The 17,531-nt window shown below is 37.8% G+C and overlaps 1 protein-coding gene across 8 annotated transcripts in view; it reads left to right on the top strand.

The window, feature by feature from the left end:
* Positions 1-17,531, top strand: part of grip1 (glutamate receptor interacting protein 1) — a 277,675-nt gene that overhangs the window by 235,610 nt on the left and 24,534 nt on the right. For all 8 annotated transcript variants that reach the window (XM_046872780.1, XM_046872783.1, XM_046872784.1 and 5 more), the window contains exons 10-14: positions 713-859; positions 4,128-4,277; positions 11,165-11,351; positions 13,271-13,416; positions 14,440-14,520. In XM_046872780.1, coding sequence (XP_046728736.1) covers positions 713-859; positions 4,128-4,277; positions 11,165-11,351; positions 13,271-13,416; positions 14,440-14,520 — 711 coding nt within the window. The remainder of the gene's footprint in view (positions 1-712; positions 860-4,127; positions 4,278-11,164; positions 11,352-13,270; positions 13,417-14,439; positions 14,521-17,531) is intronic.

Here is a 17,531-nt window from a genome sequence, read left to right as displayed (position 1 = left end):
ATATTAACCTTTTTTAAGGCTCGCAGAGCGTGTGGTTGAGACTAGATTTAAGTTTAGTGACAATAAATGTAAGTTTTTATGAGATTATTTTGAGAACGTAATAATACATTCATTAGCATGAGTTGCTTCATGATGCTTTTACAAGGTATATTCATTCATCCTTAGTAACTGCCTGGTCAGGGCAGAAATAGTATAAGTTAGGCTGCTGATTTTTTTACATTTAAAAAATAGCATGTACCACACCATGTAGACATGTTAGAAAATATGTTTACCATATCATTTAGGATCTTCCCAGTGTTTTTTCAGGGCAAAGTTAAAGAGTTTATTGTGTAAGAACTTTACATGTTCTGATATGATTCATCAACATATTGTATGCTGTTACAACATGTTGCATTAGTTATCTTAATAACATTTTATTACTGAGGTTTTGAGCAATTGTCAGGTGCCATAGTTGCTATGAGGACATGAGTACTGGATGTTAGTACCAGCTGATACTCCGAGCTCTTATATTAAGAATTGAAAACAAATAGGATCAGTACATCCCATGAGTTTACAACAAAGCAAACATGAAAGAGTGATACTCAGATGAAAGCGCCTGTGTGTGTGTGTGTGTGTGTGTGTGTGTGTGTGTGTGTGTGTTGTGCTGTGCTTTGCCATGTCATATTTATGCTGTTGTATCATCTCCTGTCTCTTTTCCTCTCCGTGTGGTCAGTCAAGGTGCAGAGGAGCAACCGGCCACTGCCCTGGGAGTCCGGCACAAACAACAACAGCAACTTCCTTCCTTATCAGCACTATAATACCTACCACCCTGACCAGTCCCGCAGCCAGACCAAGCAGAAATCTTCTCCAAACAACCCTCGTAATGCCCCTTTCCTTTCTCCTAAAACCTTCTCTCTATTTCTCTTCATCCTCACCCATCTCTCCTGTCATTGCTTTGACCTTTTCATTAGGCATGAGCCGTGCCATATTATCCATTTGGGTGTTAAATTGCTTTAAGTTTTACAGGGAACTGCTAGAGGCAGTTTTATACTACAGTGTTGTTGAGTATTGTTTCTTATTAGTCAGAAGGTGTCAATTAATTTCCTGTAACAGCAGCAACTGCAACAGTAGGACTGACTGTAACAAATCATTTAGCATTTTTATATGGAGTCTCCTGTGTCAGCACTTTGTATTGCTTTCCAGTTTTTCTCAACCTGGACAATGTCATTACTTACAAGAAAAAAAGAAAAGGTGGTAAAAAAAAAAAGAACAGTTTGTAGCTGCTATATGTCTAAATGATAGAAGGAATTAATTTGAATCGAGGACATTAGATGGATTATCATTAACGACAATGCGACACTTTATAATGCTGCCTGTGAACCTTTTATTGTTTTTGCGAGACGCCTGCATTCTCCTTTTGTTTTTGTGCAACAAAATAGTAAAGGTATAAAGATTTTCTTTCAGCAAACAAATATATAAATGTACAGAAGTCCAACTTTATTTTCACAGAAAACTATTTTCCAGAAAACAGGAATAAAAACTTTTTACACTCTTGGCATTAAGAAAGTTAATTTTTTCAAACGTTCAGCAAAAAGATTTCGCCATGCCTTTTGTAAAAATTACAAAAATCTTCTTGACTGGATTTTTTTCTGACCTTTCGATCCAATTCATCTAAATGCAGTTCAAAAGGATTTAGGTGAGGTGACTATGCAGGCCATTCTATCTTAGATAACATTCCAGCTGATTGTTTGCTCTTTTAATAATGCTTAAAGGGCTTGAACACATGCTTTGGATCATTTTCTTATTGTACGATAAAGTTGCTTCTAGTTAGCTGCAGTCCAGGTGGATTTGCATAGATTTGAAGTATGAAATGGGAGCCATGATAGTTTCTTTCACCCAGAATAAGTCTTGACGCTTCCCTGCTTTAAAACAAACCCCAAAACCATTAAGCTCCCACCTCCATCCTTGACTGTGGGTTGAGGAAGTCTGCAAACATCATCTCTCTTGTTCTTCATCTTACACAAGTTGTTCTGCCAAAAATGTCCAATTTGGATGAATGTCCTCATCTGTTTTTCCAGTCATTCACTGTCTAATATTTCTGTGCTTTTGCCTTTTACTCAGTTTGTAGTTTTGTAAAAACAAAAGTAAAATGCATGTCTCAAAAAGCATAGGTGTTCACAAACTATATATTTAAATGATAGTATCAAGTTGCTCTCATATTAAAGGAATATGCCATTATAGGAAAATGATCACACTATCCCAGCAGTGATTATTTTCTTTATATAAGTCCTTATATAACATACAGTGGCATTTAGCCAGTTATCACTGTTAATAACGATGATTGCATTTGCTGTATATGTGCTGTTTCTTATCACCTCATTTAGAGATGGTGCTTTTAGAAACTATAGCTACAGCATCTTTTTTCAGGAATGAGTCTTTACATTTTTCTCGGCACATTTATAAGAAAACAATTACAATAAATGGATTAATATAAAGCTTTTATTTGTATTTTAGCTGGAACTAATGCTCAAACTACTGTTATAGAAAATCAGTTAATACTGACCATTCAGATCCGGGAATTTAACAGTGCTGTGGTACAAAAGATCAAATCGTACTGTACCCCAATTTATCGTAGTGGAAGTCATGTGTTTGTGTTTTTTTCCCCCCAAGTGCTCAGGAGAAACTAGAGCAGAACTAAAATCCTGGCTCACTTTTTGTCCATGAAATGCATTGAGGCTAAAGAATGTTTTCCTTCTTTTTTATCTCTCCCGTCTTTCCCAGTTCTTTTATTGTATGTTTGTTGACATAGCTGAGCTCTTTCCTGCCAGCGGCAAGCGTGTTAAGGAATGGTGGTGTTCAAATCGAGACAAGCAGTGCAGTCACTGAGCTTTTTGTGGCACTTTTCTGAAATAGATCTCTCCAAACTCAGAGCAGCTTGCCAGGGCTGCCACTGTGAAACAATAATGCCACACACTGCCAGCTTGCCTTGTGATCCAGGACTCCATGCGGCTTGTCTTTACCTTGAGGTTCTAGATACATCTTTGCAGGCTTAAAGGCCTTCTGAGACATGAAGTCAATAGTAATTGATGGCCTGAGCCCCGGGTTTAATAATAGCTTTTAATAGGCTAATAAGGTAGGATAATATAGCGCTATCAAGATGATCCATTTCATATGAGCTATTTAGTCTCTGCTAACACTCCTCGCCTCTCTAAAAGCTTCTCTATCTTTCTTTCTCATTTAATGTTCTTTTAAATTTAAGGGATGTTTCACCTGAACGGCAGACTCTGATGATTATCAGCTCATCGCTATAAATTAAAGCTGCAGTAGTACATATTGATCTCATGCGTAGCTCCTTCTCCATTTCAAGGGCAGTATTAGCATGCTGTACGTCTTCTCAGTGCAATGGGGACAAAAAGAAGCAGTGCTACTTCATTGGGTAAATTACAGGCACTTGTGCGTAATTTGCTATAAGACGAGTGATGGCACTATGGCATGCGCTTTTACTTTTACGATTATTCACTGTTCAGATTCCACTGAAATCTTTTTTTTTTTTTTTTTATGTTTAGCGAAATATCACTGCGTGTTTTTCATCCGTGTTTCAAAAGTTGAAAACCGACTCGGGTGCTTCACTTAACTCTATTACTTAGTGAAACGTCACAGACTAAACCTTTTTGCACTAAATACGTTTTAGAGCAGCCTAATGGCAATACTTTATTAACACCTGGATTAAGGTGAAGTCATCTGGTACAAAATGTAGTTTGAACCATTAGAGCTTTTTGGCTGGATTTGATTTTTCTGCCAGCTCAGTGGCAGTCTAGAGAAAACCAAATCTCTGTTAAAAAAAAAAAAAAACACTGCACAACTATTAATAATAATACAAGAATAAATGTTTAAGTTTTTAGTTTGATTATTTTGTATGTTGATATATCAGAGTTTAAGTGCCTTGCATTTAATGTGGTCTTGAATAAAATAAAATAAAAATTTGATTATAAAAAAAATACAGTTCTTTAAAATTCAGTTATAGTTGGCTGAGCATTGAACTGTTAAAATCAATTCTGTAAATCTGTTAAAATGTCTTTGCATAGGCTGCATTTAATGTTCTTTTCCCCCTCTCTTTCTCTCTCTCTCTCCCCCTCTCCCTCTCTCAGCTCTGGGCTCATCATTTTCCCCCACCTCCATGAGTGCCTATAGCTTGAGCTCCCTCAACATGAGCACATTGCCTCGCAACATGTACCCCACAAGCCCCCGCAGCACACTGATGAGGCGCAAACTGAAGAAGAAGGACTACAAGAGCTCATGTAGGTTTCCCCGCTTTCCTCTTATCCATTCCTCTAAAGATCTGTCTCTGTATTTCCTTCAGATTTTGTCAAAAGAAAAAAAGTAGCAGCTGACGTAGTGAAGTGCACTCGAGTGATTTTAAACTACAGCTTGATGAATGTTAAAAAACAGCATTCTCTGCCATGTGCTTGGCAGTAGGACTGGAGTTCAGAAAGGCCCTAGCTCACCCATTTCAAGACTTTTTCAATTTCTCAGAACGGCTGAGGTAAACATAAATAGCTGTTTCTTATTGATTTCATAAGGTCCTCCTCTAATGTATTAGGATCACTGTGTTGGCTTTTTTTTTCAGGTTTATTGCTTTTTTTGATGTGCAGGGATTTGTGTCAGGCAGAGCAGTGATTTAAACTTGACTTCATGCATAATTGGGAACAAAAAGGAGGATCCCTGAATATTTCCTGCTGTTGTTTTTCCAAAATTTTCCATGATTCAGGACTGATTTACTGAAGTGTGGTAACATACCTCATAGAAAAAGACATCTGTAGCGTAAAGTAATCTATTATTTTGTTTAATTGCTTCTGTTAGTCCTGAACTGAAGATCTTGTGAAGCGTCTTGGGGGGGAAAAAAGTGCAGGAAATGCCTTTTCACCTTTTTTACTTGGTGTTCACAAATAACTATAGAGGAAAGTGGAAAACTTTTCTAACAGGCTTTTATACACTATTATACCTCCATATTCATGTCTCTCATCTCATCTGCACTATATATCAATCATAGCACCAATATCTCATATATATTTCCATTAGGGATGGATTTTGAATTGTGCCAGCATCAATATCTCCTAATGGCACAAAAAAAAACACAATAAAATTCTCATAAAAGACACAGTGCCATTAAGTGCTCTTACGAAAGAAGCTGGACAAGAGGTATGATGTACTTTCATGTACTTGTTTGTCTCAGGTTGCCACTGACCTGATGTTAATGCAAGAGATTTTCGAGTGTGCAATCTTTAAAAGCCTTATATAATCTCTATATAAAACTATATATTCAATTACTCCATTATTCCAGACTTGGTTCAAAAGGATCATACATATTTCTGAAGGGATGACTATGGAAAAATATCTCAAGATAATGTTAATTTATTTGGGAAAATTTAATAATTATTATTGGAAGTGCTTGGTTGAGAGCATTGTTAATGGAGTAATATTGTAGGATGAATTATTATTGTTATATGATTCATTAAATTACTGTTGTTTAGGTTCTGTTGTGAATAGAATGAGAGAGATGGAATGACTACTTTTAGTATTCTGCTCCTGGCTCTAATATCCCGTGCCGTGGAGCGAGAGAAGGGAAATGACACCTCTGGCTAGCCCATAATTAGATCCTGTAAGATATTTCGGATTGTTCAGTGGAGCGGCCTGCCTGGCACAGCACACCCCCTCTGCAGCAGATAATTACCCCAGGCACACAGTCACATCTCAAATAGCACATCTCTTTCTTATCACCAAACGTAACAATATACAGGAAGATGGGCTGAAGGAAAACGGCAAAACAAATAGCTAGATCGACTGGAAACAGCAAGCTATCAGGAGGCTGCTCCTCATTCTGTGATGTTTTTCCTCCTTTTCCTTCTCCGTAAGTCTGAGCTCAGCCTCAGCGGATAACTAGATGGCAGTTAATGTGACAATGGGGTGTGGGAGGAACATGAGATTCATGGCAGACGAGTGGGACTGGCCTTTCATTAGACTCCTCGTGAATTCCTTTGTAAATGAGAAGGTTGAAGTGATGCTGTTTACAGCATGTAACCTTTCAGGTTGTCAATCATGTGAGCAGTAATGAATCATTTTTAGAGTCTTTTTTCCTTTGGATGCCTCGTTTATAATGTGCAATCCATAAATAATTACTTGACAGTTTTGTTGTTCTGGCTAATTAGTTCAGGGATCTGTTGATGCCATAACGCAGCTAATCAAAAAACAACAGTACAGCTAGTTCTCCAATTATATCATGTTCCCTGAAATTGGAGGACTCTTCTGAAGTCTTACGAAATTTCTTGTAATCAGTGAACTGGAAAAACACAACTCTACAGTGTTTGTGCATACACAGACATACATAAATATTCACCTTTTTGTCACATTAAAGAAATGTTATTAATTTAAGCATCAACTTTTTGTCCACTTAAACACGTTATTGGTACTTTATTGGTACTTTTTAGCTTTTTATATAAGACAGATCAGGTTTAATCCATGTTGAACTTGACTGAAATGTCTGTTAATTCTTTAATCCATTTTTGAAAAGATTTTCCAACTTTCTCTGTGCTCGATTTCTCCTGATCACATGACAACTTCCAAACAAAAGACGGTAAAGGCTAATATATTACAGGGCAGAGTAGGTCTCTAAAGTTCTTCAAGTTTACCAAAGAACTATTTCTTGCATTGATGTATACATATATCTGAATAATCCGAAAAAAACAGCAGCACCAACACAATTCTCGTTTCTTCCACTTCAATTGTGTTTAGTCCTGGCTGTCACATTATTGCCAGTTAATTCCACAAAGTATAAAAGTAAGCATGACTAACGATTGAATAATATGATCTGATTCGGAACGCATTCTGCCGATTGTTCAGATATGATATTAATTACAAGCTCTCTCATGTTCTTTTCCAAATTAAAACTATAACCCAGAGATGTGTTACTCTCCTTTATACGCTATCTATCCAGGTCAGATTGTCCTTTAATCATGTCTGCTCACAATTATTGTATAATCACAGTCTGTTAATGATAGTTCCAGAAAATGTGTGCCGAAGTGAAGGGAGAAAGACAGGCGGGGCAGAGGAAGAAATACAGAGAGGTCAAGGAGAGAATGCAGAACAGCTAATTCATCATTTTAAAGCTGAGCTTGATTGACATTGCCTATAACAGAGTTGTGGAGGCATTTTTATCGAATGGATCCCCCGAGGATCTGTTGTCTCTAGCTCACAGGAAGCAAATAATGTGTGCTGACACTTTGTTTTCAGCGTGTCCACAAACCTTTTCAGGCTAGAAAGACACATTCTGCAAAGTCACCCATCACACAGTCCTGACAAGGATGCTGGCCAGGCATGATGCATTCAGAGACAATAAAGAAGGTCACACTACTGTTCTCTCTCTCTTTCTCTCTCTCTCACACACACGTGCACACACACACACACAAATCAAGTCTGTAAATAGGATAGATAGGAGTTGATGCACTGTTTTTTCCATCAAAGCTTTTGTGTGTATATATTATAAAGGCATACAATTATGACCACTTGTCTAATATTGTGTTCCCCTTTTGCTGCCAAAACAGTCCCGACCCTGTGAGCATTAACAACATTAATTTCTACAGCAATTTGAGCTACAGGAGCTCATCTTTTGGTTCGAACACAGGGGTCAGCCCTTGCTCCCCTCGTGCAACAGTGAGCCTTGGCCTCCCATTACCCTGTCGTCGGTTCACCACTGTTCCTTCCTTGGACCTTTTGATGGATACTGTCCACTGTAGACCAGGAACATCCCACAAGAGCTGCAGTTTTGGAGATGATCTGACCCAGTCGTCTAGACATCACAATTTGGTCCTTGTTATTTTTCCAGCTTCTAACATGTTAACTTTGAGGACAAAATATTCACTTGCTGCCTAATATATCCCACCCACTAACAGGTGCATGATGAAGAGATAGTGTTATTCATTTTACCAGTCATAATAACATTAGATCATGTTATAATGTCATAATGTTATGCCTGATCGGTGTATATGTGCGTGCACGCACAGACATACACACACACACACACACACACACACACACACACACACACACACACACACACTGCCATAGAGTGGCCATGTTAGATTCTAATCATGCACAAAAGAATTATTTTAACCCGATTTAACTAATCAGCTCATTAGATCATCAGATCTTCATCAGATCTTCATTTGCTGAATCTAAAATGTTAGTAGAGCAAAAACATGAACGTCTGTATGGATGTTGACCTTCAGGATCCTGGTTTTCCACTCTGGCTTAAGAACAACCTCATAAAACTCAGTCTACTGCCTCCTAATCTGCCGTGTTTCATGATGACATCTTTCCTTTCGGGGTTTCTGTTATCCAGATTAATCACAAAAAATCTTCCCTTCCTTATCTCTCTGCACCAGCTTAGGATAACATCTATGCTAAATGTAGCATGACCTGTAGCAGGTTGCAGCAAATCTCCAATCTGGGAAACATTAGCACGAATTAATTGGTTTTTATCTTGGGGTTTTCTCAGTGCAGATTCCAGAAAGTGCTGTTTGTTGTGTTGGTGATTTTGCGAAGCCAGTCCAGGTAAAGTGCTGTTAAGCGCTTTGTTGGCTCTCAGGTGTCTAATGACTTTGCTCTTGGTCATTTCCTTTTGGTTTCAACTGATGTGCCATCATCATCATATGTCTTAATCACAGGGAAGTTACGATTTTTGTGCTCATTATTTATTTGAGACACAAACTTATCTTCTAAATCTTCTAGTCTGCATCTGAGTCATGGATCAGGCTGTGAAACGCATCAGTGCCAGAGGGATAGAAGAAAAGCCGACGTGGCAGTGATTCATCGAAAATCTGTGCCTGGCGACCCCTCAGGAGTACAAAATTGCACCATCTTTTTTTTTCATCCATTTTGAAGTGTGCTGCAAAAGGGGACGCTATATTAGGCACAGTCCTCTGTCCCGAATGAACGGGCCCTGGAAGAGGCGTTTGAATACAAAACCAATTTAAAATGGCTATAAGAAGAAAGAAAGAATTCTGATTGCATTGTTTTAGAGTGGCTACCTGTTTTACAAATCCTAAATGAGTCTCTTGAGTTAAACCAATCATCCTCAGGGAGCATGCAGGGATGCAATCTAAAACAATATCTATGACCTGCATTCGAAATTCAGACTGCTGAGGCTATAAATCACAATAGCGAATTCACGATTCTCATCAGAGCGATCCTGGATATATAACTTATGAAGGGTGCTGCTAGCTCGGCATCAGTGGATAGCCTGCTGATAGATTTCTTACCATGTTTGGTGTGATAGTCACATAAGGGTCAGGAGAGACTGCCTCTGCTAAAAGAGACAATTTTTGATACTTACCAAAACACTTTAATAGATTACATCTTTGTTGTTGGACTTTAGCTCTTAGTTTAAATTTTTTCCCCAGAAGGATTTATTAAAGTTAAGATTATGTTGGTTTGCAGTGCAAAATCACTTCAGTTGAAGTGGCTCACTTGACTCCTGGATAATTACAGATCTCCACAGTGTGCCATTTAGATGCTTACGTCATAGTTCTCAATCCCTGTGTGGGATTCAGATATTTCTGACCAACTGGAAATCAAAAAGAACTTACTGTGGAAATTTGCATTTATACCGAAAACAGCAAATAATATTAGTACTGATAATTGCAAACAGCTCACTGTGGATACTGAGTACAAGCTCTGTAGGATTATTTGCCAGATATTTGGTATCTTGCCCTAATACCCAGTCTGTCACACCATATGCTGTTTAGTCTTACACTGTCTAAGATGTTAACCGATCTGCAAATTAGCCTCAGGGATAATTTATGCTTGAGTATAACCTGCGAACATGTGTAGGCGACATGTGTGCTCATGTTGGTGTTTGGCAGCGTACTTTAACATAAGTGTAAACTTCAGGAGTGTTGAGTATACTAATCTAGAAAGCACTCTATTAGAGAGAAAGAGCAAAAGAAGCAACATATTGGATAGTTACTGGCAATATTACACCGACATTTATTTTTCTCTGTTTCTTTCCGGCACATATGAATATCTTTGTCTTCTTATTTTTTTTAAACTGACGTGTCATCAATTGACAAATTGTATATTTGCATAATTTATAATGTTGTCCATTCTACGAGTCTGCGCTCTTGGCGTTTGTGTTTTCTGCCAACCCAAGTATTACCAGAAACCCACATAAACCTCCTCTACTTTATCTCGTAGCAGATACAATTAAGTACCTAATTTCTCATACTCTTTGGTTACTTCTATAGCACTGATAATATTTTCCCTCACAAGTGTGAGATAGTTTTGCTCAAAGATCTCATAATACACTCTATAATCTATAGAAGAGTTTTCCCAAAGGCTCTCTGCTATGATGGATTCTGAGGATAATGGTGTTCTTTATAAAAAGGCTGTATCTTATCACACAGCTTTGGCAGACAGGCCCGACTGTGAGAAGAAAGGTGCAATCCAATTCAGCACAAGCCACCTTCCATTCTGTAGGAACTTTAATAAAATCTTACCGGAGATATCTTGGTCATATATCTTTTGTGTTTATGAACTATTTCTATACTGAACACCAGCTGGATCATACATTCTGAAAATTGTTAGTCTAAAAAGCATCCCAATTTGGGTCAATTTGAAATTTTGGCTTATGGTCCAGTGTGAGCTAAAGCTTGTGAGGTTAGTGTAAGATATTGACCCAGCATGTGGAGGGGAAATGATAGTAATGCATTGGGCTTTGGATCCGAAGTTCATGAGGTTCAAATCCCACCCCACCAAGGGGCCCAGGAGTGGCAGCTTGGTGGGGTGGGATTTGAACCTCATGAACTTCGGATCCAAAGCCCAATGCATTAACCACTAAGCTACCACCTCCACATAACAACATGGGTGTCTACACTACCTTAACATTCTATCATTTCCCCTCCACATGCTGGGTGAGCAAAAACAGAAGCTGTTTGTATACAGACAGTGGAATACTACAGAAAATTTTTTTTTCCATATTAGGTTCATACTAAGTTCATGCTAAGACAACATCAACATGACTCCCTGACCCAACAAGCTCAACCCAGCTACTGTACAGACCCAGTATTAATTTAAGTCTACCTGTGATTTGGGACTTATGTTGCATTTCCTGCTTTTTTTTCCTTTAATGCAGTGTCTCTGGCCTCCAGCACTGTGGGCTTGGCTGGGCAGGTGGTCCACACAGAGACAACTGAAGTGACCCTGGTCAGTGACTCCATCATGGGATTTGGAATTCAGCTCCAGGGAGGAGTGTTTGCCACTGAAACACTCACTTCTCCTCCACTCATTGCTTACATCGACCATGACAGCCCAGCTGAGAGGTGAGCTCTCAGCACAGCACCTAGGCCTTATTTTATCTCAGCAAATTAAAATAGCATGTTTAAAAGTGAATGGCCTGGAAAAGATCTGAAAAGTGTCATTATTTGTTTTATCTCTGCTTCATCACCTGCACCGAGACACCGTTAAGGTTTTATTTCTCATCTTAAACCATATTACATTTGTCTCCAATCCTGAGTACATCCCAGACCCACAGAGCTCTTACTGCATCAGCATCTTATCTTCCTCTGCTCGACTTTTCCCCGTCATGTAATTATAGCTGTTCCACTTGATACATTGCGGGTGGATGTGATAAGGGGACTTTCAGCCAGAATGTGGGTTGATTGAATGCTTAGCTACATGAAAGGCTAAATAACTTAGCTTTAATTGCCTGGGTGGGCTTGTCTCAGGTGGCAGCCAAATAAACAAACACATGTAGCAGCTGATAGGGTTTACGCCCAAATCTCACAGTAATTACAAAGTCCTAATGACAGCTTTGGCATTAACTTTGGCAATTGTAATTGTTCTGATAGACGTGGACCTTTTATTAATGAGAGATCGAGGACAGGCTAACATTTAGACTCAAGCATGCTCACAGTTACTTTTCCTCTAGACTCACTTACTTTTTGTGCATAAAACTCTTTTAGTAGTTTTGCACTTATCAAATATTTAGTTTCCATATTGACCTACACCTTACACTGCACTTGTGTTTTTCTTCTAAAGCTGTAACTGGAATGGAATTAAAGATGAACATTATTATGTTATTGAATTTTGGTTTAAAGTTTTTTTTTCTTTCCATTCTGTGACTTGGTTTTAGACTAATAAAAATGTGTTAGATTTTTGTTTTTGTTTTTGGTAAACATGTACATTTATTTTATGGTTCCTTACATGTTCTGCCAGACAGCGCCTTAAGCATTATTAATACAGAAATTAATCTTTTTTTAATGATTATTTATTAGTAGCAAAAGCAGTTCTAGCTTGCCAGGGGAGAAAAACTAGTTGTCGAAAAAAGTTCTTCTTAATTACACTAGCCAGACTTGAATCAGCAGGAAGATGCCACAGCTAGAGATGGTTACACATTGATCACATTAAGCATGGGGTTAGTTGTCTGGCTTGTTTAATTGAGGCTATTTAAAATAAACCAAGCTTTTATCCACTAACTCTCCCCATCCCAAATCTGAACATGATATTTGTTTTTATTAGTTTATTTAGATTATAATATACATTTAATTGTATTGCTGTATACAACAAGATTTCTTTCTTTTTTTTTGTAGACTTTCTTGATAAACTGCAAGAGATATAAAAAAATATCCAAATAAAAAAAGCTTGTTTTATTCAAAAACATTATTTGAACATTTAAACATTTGGAGGGTTTTTGCACACAGATAAATACCTATTTAACGTATTTATTATCTTATTAACAATATTGTCTTGTTGAACATAGAGAATGCACTTGCTCTTATACAAAAAGTAGGTAACAGTGGCATAATGTGATACAAATGTCCATCACCACTCAACAGTAGATTACTTTCCAAAAACAGCATGTCCCAAAGTCTTTATTCCTATTCCACAGCCAACGATTACACTTATTATTTAATTAAGGAATAAAAACATTTTCATGTTTGATTTTAGTTTTATGTAATGATGTGCACATTTGCAAAACATATTAATTAATGTTAATTTGACTTGTTTTTTTTGTCCCTGTTCGCTTCCTGTGTACAAGCACCTAATGTAGCTTGTCATATTACTAAGAATGTTCTGTCCTAATGCATTATGCCTGAGATCAGAATCGAGCCTTTAGCAATGTTGTCATATATTAAACTTTAGGCAGTTCAGAGTGTTAAACTACTGCTTGTTTTCTGCTCAGTATCTCTGATAAACATTGTTGATCAATGTTGATTCTATTTTGACGGGCCGGACACAGGTGTGGAGTCTTGCAGATCGGTGACCGACTCCTGTCCATCAATGGGATACCCACAGAGGACAGCACACTGGAAGAGACCAACCAGCTGCTGCGTGACTCCAGCATTACCAGCAAAGTTACCCTGGAGATTGAGTTTGACGTGGCAGGTGAGGACACTCTGCGTGTTCAGTCAAGAGCCCATTCATATCTACAAAAATATCACAAGCCCAGTCTATTATCATGTGAGCCAAGCTGTCTGCCACCTGTTTACTGCTTACTAGTGATCAGCATGAGCCTATAGGCAAACAGTGAATTGAAAGCCATCCAAAAGTACAATCTTGAGGCTGTGTGTTTGTGTTGGTGGAGGTATGAGAATGTAGAACTGATCAGTCGCTCCCATGCTGAGCTTTGGCAGTATAATTAGAGCCTGAATCGTGCCAAAATCCTGCTCGCCATCCCAAAACATAAACAGTAATTAATATGTGGAATATTCTTGAAATTTCTTCCAATTTTTTCATTTTCTACGTGTGGAAATATTTGAGTTTCCATATTTTACAATGATTTCGTGTAATGCACATAGATATCAGCTCCACACAGAGTGGAAATAAACAACTACATTTTGTTCATGAATTTTCTGACAGAATGATTGTGTTCCTGTGACAAATTCACACAATGATCATATTTCCTTACCCGGCTCTACATTTGTGCTAGATTTTCTAGAGAACATAAGAAAGAGAGATTTTTTTTACTGTGACTCTGGGGTGTTTCTGCACACACAGAATGAATGAATGAGGAATAAGATTTTCAGAATTTTTGAGTGATTGTTTAAAAAAAATGGAGCACATGTGTAATTGCGGTCCATCAGAGGGCAGTCAAACTTCCTTGTTTGGTGCTTTGAAGCTTTTGCTGTCAGCTGAGGTGCTTTGTATCCGTGCACTCCTAGAAAAAGGGGGCACTTTGCTCCATTAGTCACTGCAAGCTTCTCTTGTTCCAGAATAACCTCTATAAACCTGCTCTGCCATGAGTGTCTGTGAAGCTGTCAGAGAAAAGGATTGGAGGCTTTGTTATCTAAGTTTTGAGCGCTTTTCACTTACCTGTGTGTGCTGTTCTCTTTCGGTTTGACATTGTGGTTCTGGATATGGATGAATGTTACTGTTTATTTCTGAACCTTTTTTCCCACTCTATTTTAGAGTCTGTTATCCCGAGCAGTGGCACCTTCCATGTCAAGCTGCCGAAGAAGCCAGGAGTGGAGCTGGGCATCACTATCAGTTGTGAGTGTTTGATTCTTTCTCCCCTACACATATCAATATCATCTCATTAGGGGACCAAAGACTAATAATGTGTAGTTATAAATATTATTGCTGACAATTCTGGCATTGAAAGCATTAGTGTGGATGCCTGATATCAGTCATGTAATACATCTGAGTGCCAATTTTACACACTGTAGCTGAGGAGCCTAGGGTTAGGGGCTATGATGGTTGAAATCAAATTTTATATAATAATATATAAGTATAATATAAGTTTATATGATTCCATCTAACAATGCAGGTTTCTATAAGTATAATAATTAAAAATTGTGATAATAATTGCAATATGTTTCCCACATTGATGAATGAAAACCATCTGGTAAAGTATTTAGCTCATTTTCTTGTTTCTAAGTAGCTGTCAGTACACTGGTCACTCTTTATATTTGTCATGATTGGTTCCATAAACCCTTTGAATATTTAATTCTTTGGTCACAGCAATTTTCTTGAAGCAAATGAAGCAAATAGCTTTGTGATTAATTGCCTAGAAGAAGTCTCTGGAAATGTATTTTTTTCCTGAAACACACTGAATTTAAAGTCCATCAAATGTTTTTGTGACAGATTTTTTTAGTCTGTAGCACAGTGCTAGCCTTTATTAGTACATCAGCCTGTGTACAATGTTAAAACTGTTGAAATAAAGCCAAATAATACCAGCAAATGAGTTTAGTGGCCTCACAGTGGAGACTGAGAAGCAAAGCCAGGGGATCTTGGATTTTTTTTATTTTACTATATTAAATATTCATAATAAAATTTTATAGTTATTATTGGCTACTTGATCAAACAGCTTCGCAACCTTCAAAACTAAAAACAGCCTAGAAATAAGAAATAAAAAGGTTCTGCGGCACATATAAATTACCGTTTTATACGCATTTGATTAATGAGTCTAATATTTCTTTAGTTTGTAAAACACTAAATGTCCCATGGAATTTGTTTATTGTTTGTTTCTTTAAATTGGCCAATATGAAGAGTTTTTATCTATTATAACTGTACTCAAACTTTCCTTATCTTTTTGCACTTCACACTGGTAAAATTTGTATTTAGCCACCGAAAAGTAGTAAACAATGACCCCAGTTAAAGTGGTATTTAACCAATCACACACAAATCTTCATTGGTTTATAGCAGCCCTAACTTCTGCCCCATGCCTAGTGATCAGGCAGACAGTGCGCAGTATTACAGTGACTCTCCTCTAAGTTTCACACACCCCCACCGATGCCTATATTGAATTTAATTGCTTATTTGCCTATGTCCCTGGGAATTGGAAATGGGAAGCCCTATTAAAGGGCTCTGCTGTAAGCAAGCACTAAGAAACAAAGCATTTGTCACGTTTCAGACGTGACTCATTTTAGAATTACACACTACAGGCTTGAATTCTCGAATTATAGCTACAGATGGTACTTAGGGAATGGATTAGCCACAGATGGACCTTTTGTGCCAGTTATGAATTTAGTACATTATCTCGAAAAAATGACATCTAATTTTATTTTTAGCGCATTTAAATATTCTGGAAGCAGTATGTAAATATGTAAAAAGCAGTATACTGTTACCGGTCTCAATTTTCACATTAATAATGAATTTTTGTCTGCCTGGCTATATTTTGTAAAAAAGCAGACCTCATTATTCGCCAGCATTGGGTCCCAACTGATGGCTGCTATCGCCATTGAGCTCACTTTATACACACCTCCTATTTCGTATTTACCAGCTCTTTAATTTTCAGGAAGGTCATTCAGAGACAAAGAGAGAGTCACCCATAATGCCTTTTGTTCCTTTGCAAGGGATGCTCAATTCTTCAGTTCCTGCCCTCCATGATAAATGCGCATGGCCTTAACCAGAAGTTTCATCACTACATACATCACTGCCTGGTCAAGCAAAGATAATTTATTGCCTGAGCACATTCTGTTCTCATTACATTTATTGTTTTTAGAGGTGATGTAATGCATTTGTGTTTTCCTGCAAAAGTTCAGGCTGGTATAAGCCAGGTGTGTGAAAAGGGGAAAATAAACTACATTTCACGTATTTGAATTATATACATTTATTATTTTTATGGTGTATATAGTGAAAATATAAATTTTTGCCAGGGATTATAAATCAGAACCCTAAATGGAAAAAATTAAAAAATAACCCCAAATTAAGAAAATACATAAAAAAGTGCCTACTTTTTCTTAAATATTGGCAAATTTTGCATAAAATCTGTATTTTGTAAGATTTGAATGTAGGTAGGCTCTTAGCAACTGTCCAACCATCTGTAGTGACATTAAACCATCTGTGGTAGAATTAGGTTTATAGGGACACACCAATCTGGGCTATGCAGGCATGTGAATAAACTAACCCGTATTGATAATCTTTCAATGTATGAAGTTTCCCATGAAATGAACAAGCTGTGCTTTTCGAATTTGCTGCACTACCTCCAGCAAATTATCGGATTTCACATAGAATATTCTTTTAGCTAAACTTTAAAAAAAAATTTAGGCTACCAGACCTACACTGCTATTTCAGATATACTGGAAATCTTATTTTTATCAGTGGAACAAGGAGTTCTTCAGAGATACATCATGCACCCTAATTTTGCAAGAAATGATAAATACCAGCCTCTCAACTACAGTGTTCCAGGGTACATTGTGTCTCACGAAAGATTTTTCTTGTTGATAATAAACCTTCTCCTGCTAGCTCATGGCCAGCCAGCCATATTCACGGTTTGCCTGTGATGGATAGATAAAAGACAAAAAGCACAGCAAGAAAGAATGTGGGAAAAGGCAAAGAACAGTCGGCTGCACTGATGTTATTGTGTGCAACATGCTGAGGACACAGCAATCAGCCTGCAGGGTCATGCTCTCATACAGCCCCAAGCAGAACCTTATTTAGGTGCTTTGTGAAGCACTTAACGCCATTCCACTTTATGCCTGTCGCCATCCATATTTGTTTAGATCCCGTAAAGCCGGCCAGGGACAACTCGCTTGAACCTATTGTTTGTCCCTCTTGGG

Source organism: Silurus meridionalis, chromosome 18, assembly GCF_014805685.1.
Source record: "Silurus meridionalis isolate SWU-2019-XX chromosome 18, ASM1480568v1, whole genome shotgun sequence".
NCBI lineage: Eukaryota > Metazoa > Chordata > Actinopteri > Siluriformes > Siluridae > Silurus > Silurus meridionalis.
Note: the sequence above shows the minus strand (reverse complement) of the source record. Positions and strands in the feature narration are given on the sequence as shown.